Genomic DNA, 23,086 nt, shown 5'->3' with positions numbered 1-23,086 from the left:
TACTACCCTAGAAGATTTTTAACAGACCCAGGTTTGATTAAACAATATTGGCATGTAAAATCCACCATCCTTGTTTGTCTTTAGTACTTAAGTGGTGGGGATGATCAGCAGGAAAACCTTTCTTCTTAAAAGTAGCATTACATTCATTAAAGTAAAGATCATACCTGATAACTGCATTAACTGAAGCATCTGTATCTGAAGAGTTTACTAGCAAAATATCCGTCCCTGTAGGTGCATCCTCAGGAATGGTGGTAGAATACATCTTAAAGGCAAATGTCGGAACATTGTCATTGACATCATCCACTATGACAGCAATAGTTCCAGTGCCAGTAAGGGCAGGCAATCCTGGGGGGAAATGGGATTTAAAATGCTAGAGGTTACAAATAAAACAATATTAATACTGAATATGTCACTCTTAATTTTGAATCTAACACTACAGCGTGTCACAATTCCCAAAGCCAATTCAATATAAAGAACAAGGCTAGTTTGGTTTTTAAAGTAGGCCATCTGAGTGCAAAGTACAAGTCACATACACACACAAATTTTTCCATCTCATATTTTGTAGTGTAAGTTCTGGGCATAAAGATAAACTGGCAACAACACAGAAAGCCTTGCCTGTAATAACCAGGCCCAATTTGAAGATGTGGTTGATTTTTCTTTTTCTCTAATGGAAGTCTGTCATAGATGGCACATTGACAGCCTTGGAGACTCAAGCCCTCAATTTATTTATCCACAGAATAAATAAAGCAGAGGCAATGGAATGATAGTTTCCTTCATTTCATTCCCTCATGTGTCACAAACCTGACCTGGAGTGATCTTCTCTGAGGACTGGGGTATACTTCAATTTCCAGACTCATTCAAACTTGATTTTTTTGATGGAATGGCCAAATCACAGTGTTTACTGTGATGTGGATACTGGTTTTCAAGAAACTAGACTGAACTCATTTAACCTACATTTTGTCTTGTTTTTAAGTATTAATCTAAGATGGATTTAAACAAATGAGAAATACTGAGTGGTCTGTTCATGTTTAATCTTCCAATATTTACTCTGTGCATGAACCATTTCCTCTATCAAATGCAAACTAAGACTTAGAAAACGTTAACAAGGGACCTAAATCATGTTAGCTTCACCAGGATTTGCATACGCGCTGTGGGGCAAGGAACAAATAAAATTATTCTGCCAACCAAACTAATCACTTCAGTAGATTTCTGAGCCTGTCCTTCCCCTTCTGGTCTATGAAACAATAATACTATATTTTTCATTGTTTTAACTCTGGCACAGTAACCTCCTGCCTAGAAGGAAGAATCTGTGATAAACTCTCCAGCTGGACAGCAGCCAAAGCCACTAAAGTACATGAAGGAACTGTGCATAAAGCACAAAGGAAGGGAATGAAAGAACTGCAAAGTGAAACTTACCAAAGAATTCCATAAGTTTCACTTTAAAATCTCTGCTCAGACAGGCTGGATCATAACACTGAGTGGGATGCTGCTGCTGGCTCAAAGGGTGCATATTTGACACCACTATTTTACACAATGCAGTTCTTTTTATGCTATGTATTGAGTAATTCTTTTTACCAGTAATGTTCTTCAGCCAAGAATTTTACATGAAGCTACCAGTCTGACTCATTTTGCACCCTGTTTTCATTTATGTCATTTAGCAAAACACTTACTGAGAGAAAAGGCTACAAAAAGTGTACTTGACTGCTGAAATATTGCTCACGGAGTGTTTATTATTACTACATTAAATGAAACAAAGTCTTCAGTTATTGCATATGTCAACTACACGCATGCCAAATACATGTAATTGTCTCATTCACCTGACAGTTAATGAAATGCAAAGTTGAAAGTTATTACATTTCACAGATGATTAGGTATTGTAGACATACTGGAAAAATTAATCTAGGATAAGTCATATTCAAATAGCAGTAATAGTGTAACTCAACTAGGAAAAGAAAGTTAAAGTTGACAGAAAAGGCTTCAAGTCCATCTTTTTATAAGTAAATGGCAAAGATGATGGATAGAGAGCACTGCAAACTTTACCTCTTGGTTTATTCACAGAATGAAGAAATACAACTGAACTAATGGCAACGCAAGCTTCTCCACAATGCTCCTTCAATGTATCTCAACACTAACCTAATGGGATTAACTAAGAAAGAAAAGGAGAAGGAAGAGTGTATTGTTTCCTAGGCCTCTTAAGTGAAATGGTCAACAAGGATGAAAATTAAAAACATTGAAGACATTTTCTATGGAAAAGTAGTGACATGGGGCCAAATTCTGCAATCCTCAACCAATCAGAATTCACAACACTTTCACTGGAAGTTCTGCATCATTAATGACCACAGATTTTGATTCTTTTTAAATTTTGTAAGTATGTACACTGCATTAATCATAAATGCCATATCTGTGGTGACAAATGTAGTTTCCATGGTCAGGCCAAATTCTCTGATTTGAATTCTGCTTTGATAGCTGTTCTTTCTGACGAATTCTCTTCTTATAATTTTTCAGAGGATTGCAGATTTTTCCCCAAGTTTCTCTGAATATATTTCATAATTAAGTTTAGTACATTTTCCATGAATTGTAGCTATGACAGTCACATGCCCAAAGTTAAAAATGTACCATTAGGGTTTCTGATTTACTACTGCCTATTATAAATTATGCATAACTGAGACCTGCTCTTCTGTACCAACAAAAGCAGTAAAAGAGGAAGAGACAGAAGGATTTTATCAACAGTTTGATGGCATTATAGATGAGATTCCTGGTCATGATTTTGATAATGAGAGATATAAATGCAAATGAACAGTGTTGGGCCACATAGCACTGGGACTGCAATGATAAGGGGGAAAGTTAAAAACTTGCTGTGAGATGCACAAGCTGATTATTGGTGGTGCATAGTTTCTTTGCACACATATATACAAGATTAGATTAAAGTCAACATTTAGTTGAAACTAAAACCTATTCTGACCACATTACTTTCAGTAACAGGCACTGGTCACTGTTGGATGTTAAGATCTATAGCTGTACCGAGTGTGGCAGTGATCATGTCTACTAATGCGAAAGATTCGGGTTAAGTTAAAGTCCAAGAAAAATATGGGTGGAGCTGGAGTTAAATTTGACCTTTAAAAGTTAAAGGATAGTTCTGTGAGAAAGATGTATAATTTGATGCTTAGAGATCATTTCAGGCCACTGATTTGTGATGACGAAGAAATCTCACCACAGACTGGATGGAAAATATTCAAGAAAGTGATACAAAATACAGCTGAGGAAGTTATTGGGAGGCCTAAGCAAACAATGAAAACCTGGAAAAACACCAAAACAAGAAAACTGCAGGAAAAGTACAGACAAGCCAAGAGTGCTGGGAAAGCAGAAGTAGTAAAAGCATTGCACAATGCGCTAAAGGAATCACAAAAATTGAAGAAGCAAAAGTTCTGGAAAGAACAGGCTCAACAACTAGACAAGACATCAAGAAAACAAGATATGACAATGAGGTTAAGTGGTATGAAGCACAATCAGGCCATTGATGCAAATGGTAAGAATGCTCACTGACAACAAATGCCAAAGAGGCGCTGAAAATATGGAAAGAACTTTCTGACAAAGTGCGGAATCCTTTAGTTTATCCAGATACAAACATTCTAGACGAGGAGTCCTGTGGCACCTTATAGACTAACTGAAGTGTAGGAGCATAAGCTTTCGTGGGCAAAGACCCACTTCGTCAGATGCATGCTGACGAAGATACTAGAGATACTAGAACAAAGGCAGCTCGCAAGACAAAATGTATATCAGCTTTGAAACACCATCAGAAAAAGAAATAGAAAGAACAAGAATTGGTGACACTTCAGGAATAGATAGTATTACAGCTGAGCTGCTAAAAGGCCATCAGGATAAGTGTTATCAAAATATTAGGGAAAACATATATAAAACAACACAGGAGCAAGAGAAGGTAGTGGGGGTATGTCTACACTACCCCCCTAGTTCGAACTAGGGGGGTAATGTATGCATACCGAACTTGCTAATGAAGCCCGGGATTTGAATTTCCCGGGCTTCATTAGCATAAAGCCGGCGCCGCCATTTTTAAAAGCCGGCTAGTGCGAACCCTGTGCCGCGCGGCTACACGCGGCACGGACTAGATAGTTCGGATTAGGCTTCCTAATCCGAACTATCTGTACGCCTCGTTCCAGAACTATCTAGTCCGTGCCGCGTGTAGCCGCGCGGCACGGGATTCGCACTAGCCGGCTTTTAAAAATGGCGGTGCCGGCTTTATGCTAATGAAGCCCGGAAAATTCAAATCCCAGGCTTCATTAGCAAGTTCGGTATACATACATTACCCCCCTAGTTCAAACTAGGGGGGTAGTGTAGACATACCCTGGGTGACTAGCTAAATGCAACAGTTCTACCAGCCCTGAAAAAAAGGAGATCTTACTAATTTGAATAATTATGGAGTTGTAAAATAATTATTAGTAATAGGAAAAATCATGTTGAAAACAGCTGGCAACCAAATAATGCCAGTTTTAGAGAAAGTATTAGAGAATGAACAATGTGGCTTCAGATTAGGCAGAAGTTCCATTGACCAGATATTCACACTCTGACCACGGATGGGGGAGGGAGAAGTGAGAATGGGAATTAAAGATGTTCACTAAGGCATTTGAGTCATACTGTAGGGAAGCATAAAAGAAAGTAGTAAAATCACATGGGAGTTCCTGGTATGATAACTGCGAGTATAAAAGTTATATACAAAGACTCCTGTAGTACTCTAAGAACTAGCAGATAACTAAGTAAGAGCATGTCTACACTTGCTCCCTAGTTCGAACTAGGGATGCAAATGTAGGCAACCCAAATTGCTAATGAAGCGGAGATTTAAATATCCCACGCTTCATTAGCATGATCTCCCCGGCATGTTACTCCTCTGAACAGCTGTTTCGAAAGTGAACGTGCACGCCGGGAAGTGTTAGTTTGAACCAAACCCCGTGGTTCTCATTTGAAAAAAAATGAGAAGTAACATTAGTTCAAACCAAAGGGTTTGGTTTGAACTAACGCGTCCCGGCGTGCACTTTCACTTTTGAAACAGCTGTTCAGAGGAGTAACGCGCCAGCGAGATCATGTTAATGAAGTGCAGGATAATTAAATCCCTACTTCATTAGCAATTTTGGTCACCTACATTTGCATCCCTAGTTCAAACTAGGGGCAAGTGTAGACGTACCCTAACTGTTTCAAGTCAAAGTTTGGTGTAAGACAAGGGAGCAGGGAATTATCATGTTCTGAAACTGTATATTAGGAGTGACAGTACGAAGGGTGACTTTAGCTTTGCACTTCGTCTTCTTGTCATTTGTTGTTCAGGGAAAAGGGACAAAAGATGAACTATTAAAATGCAGCAATGGTGAAGTCACAGAACACAAAAATATACCTAGGCAGCTTGATCAGCACTGAAGGTTCCATCAAAGATTAGGTTAAAAGAAGATGTACTTTAACTACAAATGCTGTAAAGAAGTTGATGAAATTATGGACTGATAGGTAGGTAGTAGAGATGACACTTCTTCAGAAGATGGCAGATTCAAAATGGAATATTTTAAAGATAAATGAAGAAGTTTGAAGGGTAGTACACTCCTCTATGAGATGAGTAAGGGACTGGCTGCAATCCAAAAGATTACAATGGTGGGGACATTGTAGAAGAGAAACAGATGATAGGGTGCCAAAGAAAATCATGTAAATACAACAAAAGACAGCAGACCCAGAGGTCAACCACTAACTATATGGCAGAATATTAAATGCAGGGGCATGACCTATCTGGGCTAAATGGAGGAACAATTCACGGACAGGAATGAATGGTGATGCTTTACTTCTTCTTATGTGTTGTTTCTAAAGATTTTCTTTAGGTGATGATGATATGGGGGTAGGGTATACAAATGTGGAATATAATCAGTAATTTATATTATTTTTTAGTCATATTTTGGCTTATTTCAATCTTTTAAAATAGTATTTCTTTAAGGGTTTCCTTTTTTGAGAATGTTTCTTCAGTGATTTATCATCACATTTTCTACAAGCACACACACACACACACATACACAGAGAATATTCAGGTTGAAAGGATTACTCAGAGGGGAAAAAGAAAAAGTCAGGCATTCATTGGCTAAATAATAAAATCCAGGCTTTTAATGTTAACCCTGGCTGAAGAAATGTAGATGATTGGAATGACAGCATAAGCAAATACAAAATCTTTAGAATCTGGAGGAACAGATTAGTATTTAATTTACTATGACTCTGAAATTTAGATGCGTGGTTTACATTACCAGTGGTCTATATGAAAGCCAATTTAAATGTTTACTTTCTAACTGTCAGTCACTAAGAAACAAAGCTTATATACACCTAAATAAATTCAGAAAATGGCCACAGATCCTCAAGTAAATTAAACAGGAAACCACGTAAACCCACTTGTAATCTGTGAATGTTTTACATTTTTTTGTTAACCTCTCTAATAAAAGGTTCTGTGTTCAGAAAGATATGGTATTTTACATTTAGGGTGTGTCTAGACTACATTGTTTTTTCAAAAAAACTGCCCTTTTTCAAAAAAAAATTTCACCTGTATCCACAGTGCAATTGCATTCTTTTGAAATTAAATTGAAAGAATGAAGGGTTTTTTTTTTCGACATTGGTAAACCTTAAATTACAAGGAAGATTGCCTTTTTCGAAAGAGCTCTTTCAAAAAAAGGTGTGTGTGGACGCAGAACAGGGACATTTTTTGAAAGAAGAGCCAATTGAAAAAAACACAGGTGTCCTATTGGCCATTCTGTGAATAGCAATCAGCGCTTTCATTTGAGAGAGCATCCATGCTGTCTGGATGATCTCTTTCAAAAAAAGCTGATTGCTTTTTTGATCCAGTTTTGAGGTGTGAAATCTCTCTTTTGAAAGAAGCTTTTTTGAAAGAGCTCTTTCGAAAAAGCTCCTTTAGAAAGAAGCTTGCAGTCTAGACGTACCCAAAAAATACTTAAACAAAAGAAGCCCAAGCATTTAAGGAAACAGTGGAACAGGGTGTGTGACGGGAAAAACAGCAGATAGGTCTCTTCCACATTCTGTTTCCTCCATACCTTTGGGGAAAACTGTTGCTCATTACAGACCAAGGATGCTGTAATTTATGCCAATTCCCTTACCTCCATGTACAGAGGAGCCTTCCCTTTTAAAGGAAATGCCACAGCATGGGAGCAGAGAAAAAGCTATATTACTAAAAAGCTACAGGGAATCTGGAGGGTGGGTAACCATGCAGAAGCAAGGTGCTCTCCCTGCTGCTTGCTAATTATACCATCCTCAGCTTTTGGAGGAGATCTGTGACTGTCTACTCCACATGCAAACATTTTCTTCTGGCTGATCACTCAAATCGTGCATGGATATCAGGAAATCTTCAGCTTTAAACAGTGGAATCACTTATGATTTTCCATAAAAGGAAAGGGAAACAAACAGTGACTCCCTGCGCCATACAGAACTGTAAGGAAACTAATTCCAAACAGATTCTAGTGGGCACAGTATATGTTGTTTTGTCTCACAGAATTTCCACTCCACATAGCCAGAATAATGAGCACGGAGAAAAAATTGACTTACTGTGTTTGACCTTTTTTGAATGCTCTAATTGTAATCAATGTGTGCCTCTACTTTGTTCTAATACATAGGAATAATTCAGTCATACCAAATGTATAGAACTAAATATTTTCTTACCCTCACCATTATACATTCTTTCTACATATTTGCCTATTTAAAGTTATACAAAAGACGCAATAACTGTAAGTCTATCTTCTGCTAATTATTATATGGCTATTGTGAAACAACACCTGTTATCTTAATCTCGTTTAACTCTGGAACATGTGAGCAGAGTATTTTCTCTTGACCTACTACAATGATCAAATACATGGCAATAGCTTCTCTAACATATATTCAGCTTCAAACCCTTTAGATGCAGTTTGGCATGGAAGGAGAAATGATTACCTAAATATTTAGTGAATCTGGATTAATAAAAGAAAACAATCAGAGGAGATTGACAAATGTCATGCAAGGCAACTCATGAACATATTAAAAGAAAGTTTAGCAAAACTGGTCAGCTATAGAGTGCTGTGCAACATACAGAAAAACAAGAAAATACAAAAACAGATATATGCTATTTAGCTTATGATCTACCCATTGGTTCATTTTAAAATACACACAGGTTCATTAACGAAAGTTCAAACTGCAAGCAAGCAGTTTAAAATTTTTGTGAGCCCCTATAAATTAAACCCATCATTATTCTGAAACACAGAAAGCAATTAAACAGAAATGGAATTTTTGAATAACTGAAATCTGTTGCTTTGCAACAAAGCTGATTTCATTCCTGCAGTCAAACACTCAGTGAATGGTTGCTCAGACTAGAAGTTGTGTGCTTATTAGAAAGCATTAACTTTTTCAGGGAGTAAATAAAGGTTTTTCTCACAGTACAGCAGACAGTCTTTCTAAATTCATTAAAAGTCAGACAGGACCTGCTGCCCCACATCAGTGTGTTTTTAAATAATTATGGAGATGCTGTAACCTCTTCAAGATTAAGTATGAAAACAGCATGCATTATGAAGCTATATTTTAGTGTCCATGTGATTCAGCTTGGAATACAAATTTGGCTTAAAAACTCTAAATTTTACCCTAAACACAAAGGATCATGTTGATGTTCCAGACACAAAATATGCTGCTAGGAGTTCTGGTGCCTCCTCAGACAATAAGCTAACAATCCAGGAAAGCCCTCCTCCCCTGCAGCCCTACAGGTAGGCTTCTGGGGAGGTGAATAAACAGGCAAGCTGCCAGGAAAGCTGCCTAGTTTCCTTTGAAATGTTCAAATGGCATTTTTTGACAGAAAATCGTTCCAAGGGAAAATTTCTGACCAGCACTAGACAAGATTCTATGGAGCAAGGTCCGAGACCTCCCACGTTGTATAATGCAATCCATTTGGATTAACACTATTACTAAGGGTTCGTCTACACTTGCTCCCTATCTCGAGATAGGGATGCAAATGTAGCTGACCGAAATTGCTAATGAAGCAGGGATTTAAATATCCCATGCTTCATTAGCATAATCTCACCTCTGTGCTATTCCGATTGGCAGCTGATTCGAACCAGGAAATGCACTCCGGGCCGCGTTAGTTAGAATCAAACCCCTTGAGGAGTAATGTTAGTTCAAACCAAGGGGTTTAATTTGAACTAACACGGCCCGGAGTGCACTTCCTGGTTTGAATCAGCTGCCGATTGGAATAGCGTGCGGGCAAGATTATGCTAATGAAGCACGGGATATTTAAATCCCTGCTTCATTAGCAATTTTGGTCAGCTACATTTGCATCCCTATCTCAAGCTAGGGAGCAAGTGTAGAGGTACCCTAACATTTTAAATTTGTGTGAGGTTGATGTATACATGAGAGGAAGGACTATTGGATTATTTCTGGTTTACAATCCTTTTATTTTTTTAAAATAAAAATGACCTTATTCATTATTAGTGTCTGTGAACTTTGTCAGCATCAAACTTAAGTTTCAGTTGCTTGTGAGATTAAATAGGAGAACTGGAGGTAAGAAATTACAATCAGATCTCAGAATGGAAAGGGATTGCTTCAGAACTGGGGTGGATGAGATCAAGGAGTGGAATTAACCTCTCACAACCAGTGTTCCCTATAAACTCTGTGCTGCTGCAGTGGCTCAGGAGAGATTCAAATACTGCCCAGCTAATTAGTAGAGTGCCTACAGGTGGATTTTATTTCTAATGGTGGTTCACATTCACACATGCCACAGTGCACATAAAAAAATATTCCACATCTCGATGGAAAAGATTAGAAGGAACATTGCTCACAGCCTATTAATAGTTTCCGAGGTTGTCAGAAAATTCTGTCACTGAACAGAAAACTGGCTCAGAGAGGGAAACTAAAAGATAATTATATGGGTTAATATGGAATCCTTCTAAAATCGCAGTGATATTAGAGGCTTTGTGTCCTAGTCTGAAAGTTTTGTATTGGAACTTGCTCCCCTAGAAATATCTCAGACCATCATTATCCTGGAGGAAAGAGGAAGCAAAGAAATCAGAAATGTGGTTTAACTTGGCTGTGATTTTATTATATAAGACATCTAGGAACTTCCTGGAAATAACTCTTCCAGCACAGGTCATCCCTCCTTTTGTAATCTATAAAATCATGGAAGGGCTGATGCCAGCTCCCCACCCTAATCATCTGGACCCAGACCCATTGAAGAGACCCTGTTCCCTCCCGTCTTTCAAGGGCTGTCTCTCTATTGTACCGTATATTAGGAGCACCAGACCTGTCCTTTATGTTGTTTAGGAGATGATTTTCCTAATCCATTTCCAGTGTATTGGGGAACTAGACCCCACTAAATGATGACAACTGCACCGGGAGGTGGGGGTTACCCAACAGCCCAGGCTTTACTGGCTGTCAGCAGAAAACATCTGCCCAGCCCCGAAAAGACAACAAACAAAATACTCACAATAAGACTCTCAACTCCAGCCCTACTCTAATCCCAAGGAGGTGAAGAATCTTTTCTTCTCAGGTGCCCCAGAGCTGGGGGAATTGCTCATAAACACTCTCATTTGGTGCTGGGGAGCCATTCGAGTAATGGTGGACCTTTGTGTTCAGCCAATCAAAATCAGCCGCAAAGAGGGGAGGGCAGTGTATACACTTCTTGAAGGGTCTATGGGTTTTCTTTCATGAGCTGCTCCTCCTGAGGCTGCAGGGGGAAGAGGGCTTTTAGAAAGTACAAGTTCCCACTCCCATCAAGGAGCATAGGACCCTGCTTTAGAATGTGTGGCTTGATCCAATGATCAATTATTTTAGACAGGAACTTTTTTGTGTGAAGAACCCCAAGTGAAATGAATGGATTCTTAGAAGTCATTGTGGTATGTAGTTTCATGAGAGGGGCAAGAATTATAATTCATTCTATGTCATACTGAACTAAGGCAACTATCTACTTTCCCCCCTTCCTTTACCCTTTCTCTTCCTCTGATCTGTGTGCTGTGCTGATTATATGTTGTATTTTACAAGTGAGAGGTTTTTGTTAGATTTCACCATTAGAATCATCAGAATGTATATGTAGTCTTGAAATAGAGTATGTAAAATAGAGCAGACTATGCAATACCATAATTACTATAGTATCCCCCAAAACTTCAAAATCAACTCAATAAACTACCTTTTTTTTCCATATGTAAAAGCAGTGCTGGCACATACTGTGCAAAATACCCACAAAATATTCTATAATGGGTTTGTGACTTAAACAGATGCCAGTTAGTAATTTGCTGCAATCAAACTCAGATCTCCAACAGTGAAAGGCTCGGGCATTAATCTATCATGTCATAGCGTTCTTAATGCTTTTCTGTAATCTAATGAAGTCTGAAGTATAATTCATTTAGGATGATTCTGAGAAAAGACTGATCTGCATAGTAAACCTACAGCATTTTTACCCAAAATTATGTTAAGCTTCCCATCAAAAAGATGATTTGTGGAAAGAGCCTTTAGGGGCAACATTTCACATGCACATGTAAAGACATGCACAAATTGGGTATACATACACACACACATACATCTGCATTTGTTCATATTAGATGCAAGTCACTAAGGGTGCTAGAGGTGATTATGCATGTTTGTGGGCACAATGGGTACAGTCTCCAAATAGCCTTGAAGACTGAAGATTTTTTAAAAATAAAATTAAAATTAAACGTAGAGATTAACTTAAAAATATATATTTTAAGAACCAACAATTACTTTATTCTTTAAATCATTGTTGTAGTCAGAAAACCCCAGGCAGTCTTCTCCCCTTAGAAACGGCTGACCAAGTCAATTTTGTCTGCCTATGACTCCTGTCTATCCCACAGTGAGCTCCCTTTAATCATGGTTGCATGTTATTGAATTGTACTTAAAAACATTGCATACAACTGGTGAAGATTAACCTTCAGGATAAGTATTCATGCCATATGTTCCTGTTTTACAGGTTTTAGCCTAGCAATTAAGCTTCCTGAAATTGTAGTCCAGGAGGTGAAGAATTAGCTAACAGAATTTCAATTTATAAGGTGTAATGTGCTGTTTAAGCAAGGGTTTAAGATCACCGTGACTGGAAAATTTTAATAGCTCTCAAAGATCAGGATATTTTCCTTGCGTATCACAGTTACCACTCAAGTATTTATCTTTTTATTCTTTCAAGAGCATGAAGTATTCACACACACACATACACACACACACACACACACACACAATTGCCGACAGTTGGCAGTTTCCAAACCCACTGGCGCATTTCACTCAGTTTCATTAAAAGTGACACATTCACAAAGAAAGTATTCATAAAAGATTTCCTGCCTAATATTTACAAAGCAAAATATAAGTTATGGAGTAGCATTTAGGCAAAAGATAAAAATAAAGCAATTTGAGAATTTTTAATAATTTAGATTTCAATGGAATTATAATTCTTGCTTTCCTGAGTATCAGACCTCTGATTCTAGCCTGCTTTACTAAACTATGAATGATTTGGTATTTAGAGTGCAGGGTCTATTTAGATACATTTGAAAAAAGATATATCTGCTTTGCATCCCTAAAACCGGTGAGTCTATATTAAACATGACACTCAAGCCAACTCATCGTTGGAAATCTTGACTCCTTGCCTTTATTCTTTTCAATCAATATTGTTAAAGATTGTGGTGAAACATGAACTATCCTGACATATATTCCAGAGGCAATGCCAACATCAATTCTCATTTTATCACTATTCTTACTTGGCACATTCTCAGTAAATTGGTGATGGGTGAACCACCCTAAATACATCTCTGGCCTGCACATACACACACATAATGTGATCATTCCTGTTCTTTTTGTTTCATAGAATTCTGCCTGTTTTGCTAAGAACCCAACAAATAGGTTTAATATTGGCATCTGACTCATTTTGTATTCTGTACTGGTGACTGTATGCCTAACTTGATCAGGTAAAGAGACAGTCTAATGAAAACAGAAGTGCATGTCTCTTGAGGTTATACATAAAGAAAGGGTAGTAGTGAGTACTTAGAGAGCAAGAGGAAAGGTGTGGGAGAGAAAACAGGATGGAAAGCAACTGGCTGAAGGTAGAGATTTAATAAGGGTAAAACATATCACTCTCTTGATTTTGTTTTGAAGATACACATTGTATGTCATTTGCCATGTGCTATGGTAAACTTTGTGGCCTCTTATGTGTGTATGTTTTGCAGCTCAAGGAATTAGACAGACCAAATACATAGGAAACTTGAAAATTTGGCTATGGCCATCTGAGAAGTAAAAGAATTATATTTTCCCCACAGTGGAAGCTCTCTAAATTGATTATGGTAATAAATAACAAAGATTAAAATAAATTAGAAGAACCTACAAAAAATAGCTACTTCCTTTGGGAAATTCATAGTAACAATTCACCATGTCTTTCTAGATTTTAAATGGTACTTAGATTTTCCTTTAGTCTAGCTAAACAAACTACAGATTGAGCTTTGCAAATATCCAAATCTGTTTTAAACAATCTGTAAAAAAAAAATTACTAATACTGGCAAGTAAACTAACCCGTAAAAATGAAGAACACCACTATTCAGTGTTATTGTGAAGTACTCTTGTAAGAATCCTAGACTGCTTGGTAGTATCTTATACAGAAGTATCTGTGACCACTTTCTTTTTGCAACTGTCTCCAACGTTTCCCTTTGGAATTTTTGCATAATCGTTAATGACACTCGTTTACTGCCTATTCTCACATGGTAATAGAATATACTTCATCAGATTGAGCGAGAGGACCATTTGCACTTGGGAGTCAACCTTTTTAGGTTTTGTTTAAATCAACCTCAAAGGCCATATTTTTCCTTGAAAATACATGTTCTCGACTATTTTCAAATGACTAACAGAAATAATGCACATTAACAAATAATACATGGTTCTGTTTGCAGACTAGACAACACTATTGATTAAGGGCAGTAAGAAAAAAAATGCTTAGGCCTAAATACTCCCATGGGAGTTAAGCACCCATATAACTTTGAGGATCTGTGCCTTATTTGTCTAATACAAAAGAGCTTAGGGTATTTCTAATTATGATGCTAAAAATACGTATAGCAATGGTGGGGAAACTCAGGCCGGGGAGGGGGCGGATTTGGCCCATGGCTTGCCTAGATCCAGCCCCCAAGGGTCAGAACTGCGGAGTCCACAATGGCACTCCAGCCCCCTGACACCTACCCGCAGGACTAGAACACACAAAGTCTGCTAGCTTGGGTTCCCCCTAGGCTCTGATATGCAAGGGGATTGTGGGGAGTATTTCTCCTTGGTCAGGAGCTTCTCACTTGTGTGCAGCCCCCAACTGATTTTTCTGTGGGACAGCAGCCCCCGATCGAAAAAAAGGTTCCCCACCCTTGATGTATAGAGTAAATTTGTGTTTGCATTATTAATCCTAGTTTTATGATTTTCTTAGATCATAAAACAAAAAGAGAAGCATACAGAATGTTAACCTCATTACGATTCAGTCTGTCTTATTTAAACCAATTATGTATGATATATAGAGTCCATGCCAAATACAAAATCTATTCACCTCTTTTGCACATGTTTTTAGACCTGAAAAGCAATATTCATTTAAAAGATATGTGTTGATCTAAATAACTTTCCATCTTTTCTGATGTGGGAGACAGACCATAAAAAGTACCGGTAGTCAGTCAGAAGCAGTTCATCCCATATGAAACTCACTTTTTTCAAATACCTTGTCAAATACTGATATATTTTATCACCTTTTCACAGTCTCAACAGAAAGGACACTTTATCAAATAGAGAAATGTTGGGAAGGGGATTTTGATCCTCGATGTTCACATTGAGTTGTTGGCCTACATGCTCTAGTTTTACCATTGATTTTAATGGTCACAGATTTAAATCAATACCGAGTGTTCTGAAAAATCCCATTCTTACAATGGGTTGACAGGTGAGCTGCATAACAATGATGACCGGTCTCCAAATTGAGGACCTAGTCCTTTAATCCTTTTCACATGAAGCATGATTACATATGTTGCACATGGCCTTCAGTAGAGACTAATACAAACTCTGCCTTCCTTGAAAGGCCAGGGGAGCGGGTTTGTTCCTCTGAGACTCTTTGAAACAAAAGGATATGAATTTTAGTCCATCCAAATTGCTCCCTCTGGAGCACCAGTCCCACTTTGCCCATGGCCCAGTTTCCTCTGCCTCCTCTTTTGGGCTATTTGATTGCTGGGAGGGAAAAGGCGAAGAGCCTCTGCACATGGGCTGTTCTGGTGTGTGGCCGTTAACATGGGCTGTGCAAGGAGCTAAACTCCTCACATACCTTCTTCCTGCATATATACAAGAGCCTATGTTAATGGATCACAACTTGTAGAGAAGTAATGTTTGTTGTCCTGCATGCTTGAAAGGAAAAATGCAAATATTCATCAGAAAAAAATTGGAAAGCAATACATATGAACCAAAGAGGTATACTAATAACTGTTAATTATGACAAGCAATCCACTCTGATTTATTTTTCAAAGAGTAGCATTATAACTACATGTAATCTGGTTGCTAGTTTATTTTTAAAAACAAAAAAATGAAAAGGGCTTTCAATTAATAGCTGTATACTCTTGCTATTCTGTGTGGTAAACACATTCTGCAAATGCAAGACGATGTGGTTGTATTCATTTCAACAGAACACTGGGGCAGCTATCAGATTTCCAGATGTGCTTCTCAATAGCCATGCAACTAATAAATAAAATGATGATGATGGCTGGAATCCTAAAATTTCTTCACAAAAACGTTCAAAAGAGTTAAAGAAGTTATGATAAAAGCTGCTGCTTCAACTTTTGTCATATTGCCAAATTGTAATGTCTACCCATCTCTGAAGCAACACCAGATGGAGCAAAAAGTAAACCCTCTCCTCTCTGAACAATTTTGCCATGAAGAAAGGTGCAGCTAAGCCAAAAAATGATTTATGTGCTAGAAAGAGACCCATAAAAGTACTTTTATGGTTGCGTATTGGTGTCTTCGTAAATATGCAAGTAGAAGTTTGGAAGGAACATCTTCAACACTATCGCATTATTCTAAAATTCATCATTTGCTTGTCACTCCCACTTATAAATCACATCTAAGCAGTCAAGTATTCTGATTGCTGACATATGCTATTAAAAGGACTCTAATTAAGAACAAAGGGGACTTTGGGCCTGAATTTGCATTTCATTTGTTGATCAAAACCCTAGAGGTTAAATCCTGCAAAGTACTGAGTATGCCTGGAAAGTGTAAAACTTCAAGAGCTCCCCCCCACCAACAACAACTAAAAATGAGTTTGTGATGCTCATAACTTCTTAGGCACTTGGTAGAATTGGTTCCTAGATTAAAAAGAAATTGTAAGGGAATGCTGCTAGTGAAGACGTGAAGGATGGCTGAGAAGTAGGGGCTCAAAATAAACAGGAAATATCAATAATTTTATTTCTATTATTAGTTCCAATTGCCAAGAGAATCTCTGGGAAAACTGACTGAAAGTGTATTGAAAGGAAAAATAGTAATTGTTTTACAGTAACAACCTGACATTCAACATTTAGTAAATAATTTAAAGTACCAGATTATAGCCGGGCATAAGAAAGCTAAGATATTCATCTGTTCCTCGACATGTGTTCTTGTGCAGCCTCTCTAGATCTCTACTCCCATCACACGCACACGGCCCAGGAGTAGATAAAGAGTAGTAGAAAGTGACTAGTACCATGATTCTACTCTCACCATATGTTGATTAGTGTGGCTGACCTGAAGTCAGGGGAGTAACCAGCTATTGGCAAGGACTGCTAGCAGATTTTGCCTTCTTGAAGAAGGAAGAGGAGTGCAGGGAAGGAACTTTGCTCTGAACTGCCATAAAACAACAACATAGGGAAAATAAACATGCAGGTGCACAAATCCTGCAGTTATGTTAAAGGAACATCCACAAGATAGTATGCAGTTGGATCTTCTGAATAGTTGTATCTATGAGTGTCAGATGTCTATTCTGTTTACCCCAATATGGGTTCACTATAAGAAGAAAGGAAAGAGTTTGGGCAGGAAGAATTTTGCCTTTGATGTGCTACTCACACATCTTCAGGTTTAATTTCATCCGGATAGCTAAAGAGACTTAGATTTGCAACAAAGCTAAATAAGATCTACTCTACTGGATAAAATAGAGCATGCACTGTGAAAAGCAAAACAATAAGATTATTTTTTACACAGTTAATAAAAGCCAAACCTAAAGTCCAAAGGATCACACGTTTTCCCTGATTTATTTTCAGAGATAACATGGATGATTTTTAGAAAGATGACCTTTTTTCAAGGTTTCAGCTTTCACTGCTTTCCAACACATGGTGACTATTCACTAAAGAACACACGACTAAAAACAAGCTGAAAACCAGAAGCAAATTCTAACAATACAAAATCCTTCAGTGAGACCAAGCTACAATAAGCAGAGAACTGGGCACATCACACCTGTTATTACTAAGGAGAATTACGTTTCCACATTTATATCAACTGATTTCACAGGAATCCCCTAGAATTTCACTATGCTTAACTAGGCAATAGTTGTAAAGTTATGTAAGTATGTATTCTTATTATGATTCTATTGAAGTCAACTGCAGTACTTGGACTGATTTCAGTATGAGCAAGATGTGGGTTTTTTTCAATGTTTTAGCTAAATCATTAGCAATCTAACAGAGTTTTATAGATGCACCAGATGTAAAGAAGCTATGTCTTTCATTATATATGTTGCACGATAAAACTATAGTCCAATTAGAAGATAAAATATCTTCCAGCATAAAAAATAGGGCCACTACAAGGTGGGTGTATAACTGGCTGGATAACCATTCTCAGAGAGTAGTTATTAATGGTTCACAGTTATGTGGAAAGGGCAAAACAAGTGGAGTTCCGCTGGGGTCTGTTTGGGGACCAGTTCTGTTCAATATCTTCATCAATGATTTAGATATTGACATAGAGAGTGTGATTACTAAGTTTGCAGATGATACCATTTGGGAGGGGTTGCAACTGCTTTGGAGGATAGGGTCATAATTCAAAATGATCTGAACAAACTCGAAAAATGGTCTGAGGTAAATAGGATGAAGTTTAAAAAGCACAAATGCAAAGTACTCCACTTAGTAATCATTTTCACACATACAGAACGGGAAGTGACTGTCTAGGAAGGAGTACTACAGAAATATGAGACAACAGTGTGACACTATTGCAAAAAAAGCAAACATGATTCTGGGATGCATTAACAGGAGTGGTGATAGAAATGTAGCCGTGTTAGTCTTGTTAACAGGAGTGTTGTGAGTAAGACATGAGAAGTCATTCTTCTGATCTGTTCTGAACTGATTAGGCCTCAATTGGTGTATTGTGTCCACTTCTGGGCACTACATTTCAAAAAAGATGTGCCAAAATTGGAGAAGGATAAGAGAAGAGCAATAAAAATGATTAAAGGTCTAGAAAATGTGAGCTATTAGGGAAATCTGAAGGAATTGGGCCTGTTTAGTTTGGAAAAGAGAAGATTGAGAGGGGAAGTGATAATGTATCTTTTATCATGTATCTAAAAGGGTCTCACAGGGAGATATTTAAGAGCAGATTAGACAGACATCTATCAGGGATGATGTAAATCAGTGTTTCTTAAACTTTTTAAGACCGAGGAACACCAAACAATATTTTTTTTATGAGGAACTCCAAGGATTTTTTGTTGAGGAAAAAAAAAAGGTTGGGGGGGAGGAAGGGTCAGGGGGAAAGTTATGGAGCAAAAAAAAAGGGGTCGGGGGGAAAGTTATGGAGCAAAAAAAGGTCATCTGCCCCTTTACGGGCAGCCATTTTGAACTCTGCTGTTCTCCACGGCACACCTCCCACTGCCTCATGGCATACCGGTATGCTGCGGAACACAGTTTAAGAAAGAACACTGCTGTAGATGGACTATAGGAGAAAGAACACTGCTGTAGATGGTGTTTGATCTTGCCGTGAGGGCAGGGGACTGGACTTGATGATCTCTCAAGATCTCTTCCACTTCTATATTCTATTCTATTCTATTCTATTCTATTCTATTCTATCTTAAGCACAAACCTGTTTAAAATCTAAAGCATGGGTACCAAAACAATGAAGATTAAGCCAACTGTACATTTAATCATAATAGAGTAATTAAATAGTTGATTCAGGTGAAGTTTAACATATTTTTCTGAATACTATGCATTTCGTTTACCACTGTTAAACAGATTAATTGGGTTTGGCTTGGACTGGACTTGGGACAGGCAAAAATAAAGATTATGGCTTCAGTTAGTAACAAATGAGCATAATATTTACAAGTTTACAGTGCTGGTCTTGCCAGTTATTTCAAGTAATGACCCTATGAGCTTGCCATGCATTAAGTAGGAAAGTCTCCTATGGTCCATAAAACAGTTTAATGATTTTCATGGGGTTCTTTTCATGGCTAAGATAAGTATACTAACACAACTGTATGTTAACAAGTGGCTTAAAGCAAGATTGTTCCATTGGGCATAACCCAGAGTACAGGGTATGTGTAATATGCCCCATCTAGCACCTGTGAAGCATTGTGCCTCAGAGATATCCTTTTGGGGCACAAAGACACTTCTCATTTTCTGCATGACACTTACTGTATCAACTCCACTTACAGATGTATAGCCCAATACTTGCTCATTCCGTACCACTCCCTCTCTACCTGGGCTGGAGATTAAACAGACATGCTTCTCTCCTTATGCAGTTGTATAGTCCAAGTCACAATCTAGCACACAGGATCCAGGAAAAGATGAAGCTCAAAAGTAGAGTATAGCTCAGGGCACACTAAAGATATCAGAACAGAGCTCAAACCAAATGGTAATTCATGTTCTAAAATTATGCTCTTTAGTAATATTTTTATCTGTATTATAACATATGTGGACACCATGGTACTGTTGACATAGAAAATGTAACTGAGAGTGGTTGCCACTGAAAGAATTACAGATTGTGTTCACATAATGAGTAATACAGCAGTATACTAGAAGTAGACTGACCTGACAATGAGAAAAACTTAAAAAACAACAAACAGTCTGGTAGCACTTTAAAGACTATCAAAACAGCTACATGTTGTTTTTTAAGTTTTTCCTGTTACAGACTAACTCGGCTACCCCTCTGAAACTTCTGACAATGAGATGGGCCTTTAAAAAGTGAATGCTAAATTCAGCAGGGAACTCCATTGAGGTCAGCAGGATCGCAGAGCAGGTAAATCAGCATAGAATTGTTTTTCAACACTAATATTTCTCAATGGAAACTATCACCATAATTTTCCAACTTGGATACCTGACAATGTTCCCTCTAACTTTTTCCATCCATGTGTAGATTTTTTCCATCCATGTGCAGAACAAATTTATGTTCACTGAAGAATGTACAAATGTGCACCGCCCATTGAAACAAACCAACAAAACCTAGCTGTAGTTGGTCAGCTGACGCCATCTGTATATCTCCTGAGCAGCCGCACAAGAGCACAGCTTACAGGAAACACTGGTGCTTAACATTAAAAGCATGTATACTTTGCCTCAAGTTTCATCAAAACTCTGCTAGAACAAATGGTAAATTATTTGGCTCTCACAGATAAACTACAAATGGAGATTTAGATTGATTTAAATGTTTGCTTTTTTTTTTTTTTTTTTTTTTTAAAGTAAGACCACTTGGATTCTGGAGTAAATTTTGTAGCTGTAGCATACATGCAGATCTGGCTAAATGCAGGCATGTAAAAACCAGAGGAAAATCTTAGTCCAGGTCAATGACAAAACTTTTACTGAGTTCAGTGAAATCAAGATTTCATTCTGGGTGTGTTCATAAAACTTAAGGTCCCTGACTTTTACACATAACTATAAATGGGACAGACTTCAAACATGTTTCTATATACCAAAATGAGGGCTTGCATAGTTTACAAATAGCAAAAATAAAATACAAATTCAGCATTGGTAGCCTGCACATTTGATTTACCAGAATCAGCAGCTGTGATCAGCAAGATGTATTGCTCCTTAGTCTCTCGATCCAGGCTTTGTACCAAGTGGAGCTCTCCACTGGCTGAGAGAGTAAAGGCACTGTCTTCATTTCCACCAACAAGAAGGTATGTAAGTTTGCCGTTTAGACCTTGATCATCATCCCTTGCTACAACCTATAATAGTGACATAAGGATATTATAATAAATAATAATACCTGAAGAGTACATGATTGTGTTTATCATCATTATCTTCTGTGGCAAAGTATTTTTTTGGGAAGAGGAAATATTCCATCTGTGACAGAATGAGTTTTAATACTTGGAGGTTTATTACAAATTGCATGTTACAGCAAACTGACAATTTAAAAAGAGTGGTATCTTTAAAAAGTGATATTTTAAACTACAAAATTATTCATTTACTCTTTTTATCCATATGTTAACATATTATTAACACCAGCCTTTGAGCCAGCTTTAGATTCAGTAAAATGCACAGATGACTTTGTAGGAACCTGCTAAATCGAAGAGAATATTGTATCTGCTTCTGTCTCAGCATATTTAATGAAACTCTCCACTGCAGTAATGCCTCACCTGAAAGAAAGAAAGAAAGAAAGAAAGAAAGAAAGAAAGAAAGAAAGAAAGAAAGAAAGAAAGAAAGAAAGAAAGAAAGAAAGAAAGAAAGAAAGAAAGAAAGAAAGAAAGAAAGAGAATGTGCTCTATGGAGATGGAAGTGGAAACCAAGGGAATGAAATAAGCCTAATGTGTGTTTAAGATAAGGGGCCAACTGTTATACAATTTGTAAAGGAAAGCATTGCATGCTATGTTATACTCAAAAAAAGCAATAATTCAACTTTACAAATGTTAGAATGTATTTCACTTTTTGAAGAAGCAAATAGCAAATATTTGTAATAAATACGTTTTTAAAATGTACTGACCTGAAGAATAACTTTTGGAAGTGTCCCTAAATTCTCAGGGACATTGACAGAATATGGAGAAAGCTCAAATATCGGAATAAAATCATTGACATCCATCAGAACAATATTGACTGTGGTGGTGTCTGTTCTGGAACTACTTCCACGATCAGATGACTGAACAGTTAGTGAGTAGGAGGGCTTTTTCTCTCGATCCAAAGGTTTGGCTACTGTTACCACCCCAGTAACAGAGTCTATACGAAACTCATTGTTGCTGTTCCCACCGATTATAGAATAGCGAACCTGCCCATTTGTGCCTTCATCTCCATCTGTAGCAAACACCTGAATCAGATCTGTTCCTGTCAGAGTATTTTCACCTACCTCTACTTTATATAGCTTTTGTGCGAAGAGGGGGCTGTTATCATTGATATCAAGGACTACTACAATGACATCTGTAGATGAAGAAAGGGATGGTTGACCTTTGTCTGTAGCTACCACAGTTAAGGTATAATTAGCAACTGTTTCTCTGTCAAGTTCCCCAGTGAGCCTTACTTCACCATCAATAGTGCCAATACTAAATTTATTTCCCAAAGGCCTCAGCAGAGTATATTCAATATAGCTGTTAGGTCCACTGTCTGGGTCAGTTGCTTGAGCTTTAAACACAATCGTGTCTATGGGTGTGTTTTCTGGGATGTACGTCAGCTTTGGAGAGATAAAGCTTGGAGGATTGTCATTCACATCCAGTAAAATAATGGACACTTGCGTTGTGCTTGTATATCTGAAGGCTGGTAGAGTAGCCATGTCATGAACCTGAACAACAAGGCTATAGAAGGACTGACTCTCCCGATCCAAAGGCTGCTTGATGCTCAGAACTCCATTCTTGTCAATATTAAATTGACCTAAGCTATCTCCTGATGTAATGCTGTATGACAACTGTGAGTTAGCGCCTATAAAACAAAAATAAGGATACATATGAAATACACAGAAATAGGTATTTGAATGACTAGTAAATAAAATAATTAGTGGTAGATAAAAATGGCAAAATGTTTACACTTCGAAGGAATACAATTATGTGGTAGAAAATCACTTTTTTAGGTCACCTGCAATTACACCAAGAAGTATTGAGGTGATATATTATATTTTATATGTTAGAATCAAGAACTGCACTCAAACATTACTGAAGATATTGTTTGGTAAAATATTTATAAATTGT

The 23,086-nt window shown here is 37.6% G+C and overlaps 1 protein-coding gene across 1 annotated transcript in view; it reads right to left on the bottom strand.

Moving 5' to 3' along the window:
• The window catches only part of FAT4 (FAT atypical cadherin 4), a 240,320-nt gene that overhangs the window by 70,976 nt on the left and 146,258 nt on the right, over positions 1-23,086 (bottom strand). The window contains exons 5-7 of the mRNA XM_075929867.1: positions 21,898-22,820; positions 20,968-21,142; positions 165-345 (exon numbers count right to left, since the gene is read on the bottom strand). Coding sequence (XP_075785982.1) covers positions 165-345; positions 20,968-21,142; positions 21,898-22,820 — 1,279 coding nt within the window. The remainder of the gene's footprint in view (positions 1-164; positions 346-20,967; positions 21,143-21,897; positions 22,821-23,086) is intronic.

Source organism: Pelodiscus sinensis, chromosome 5 (assembly GCF_049634645.1).
Source record: "Pelodiscus sinensis isolate JC-2024 chromosome 5, ASM4963464v1, whole genome shotgun sequence".
NCBI classification, from domain to species: Eukaryota; Metazoa; Chordata; order Testudines; family Trionychidae; genus Pelodiscus; species Pelodiscus sinensis.
Note: the sequence above shows the minus strand (reverse complement) of the source record. Positions and strands in the feature narration are given on the sequence as shown.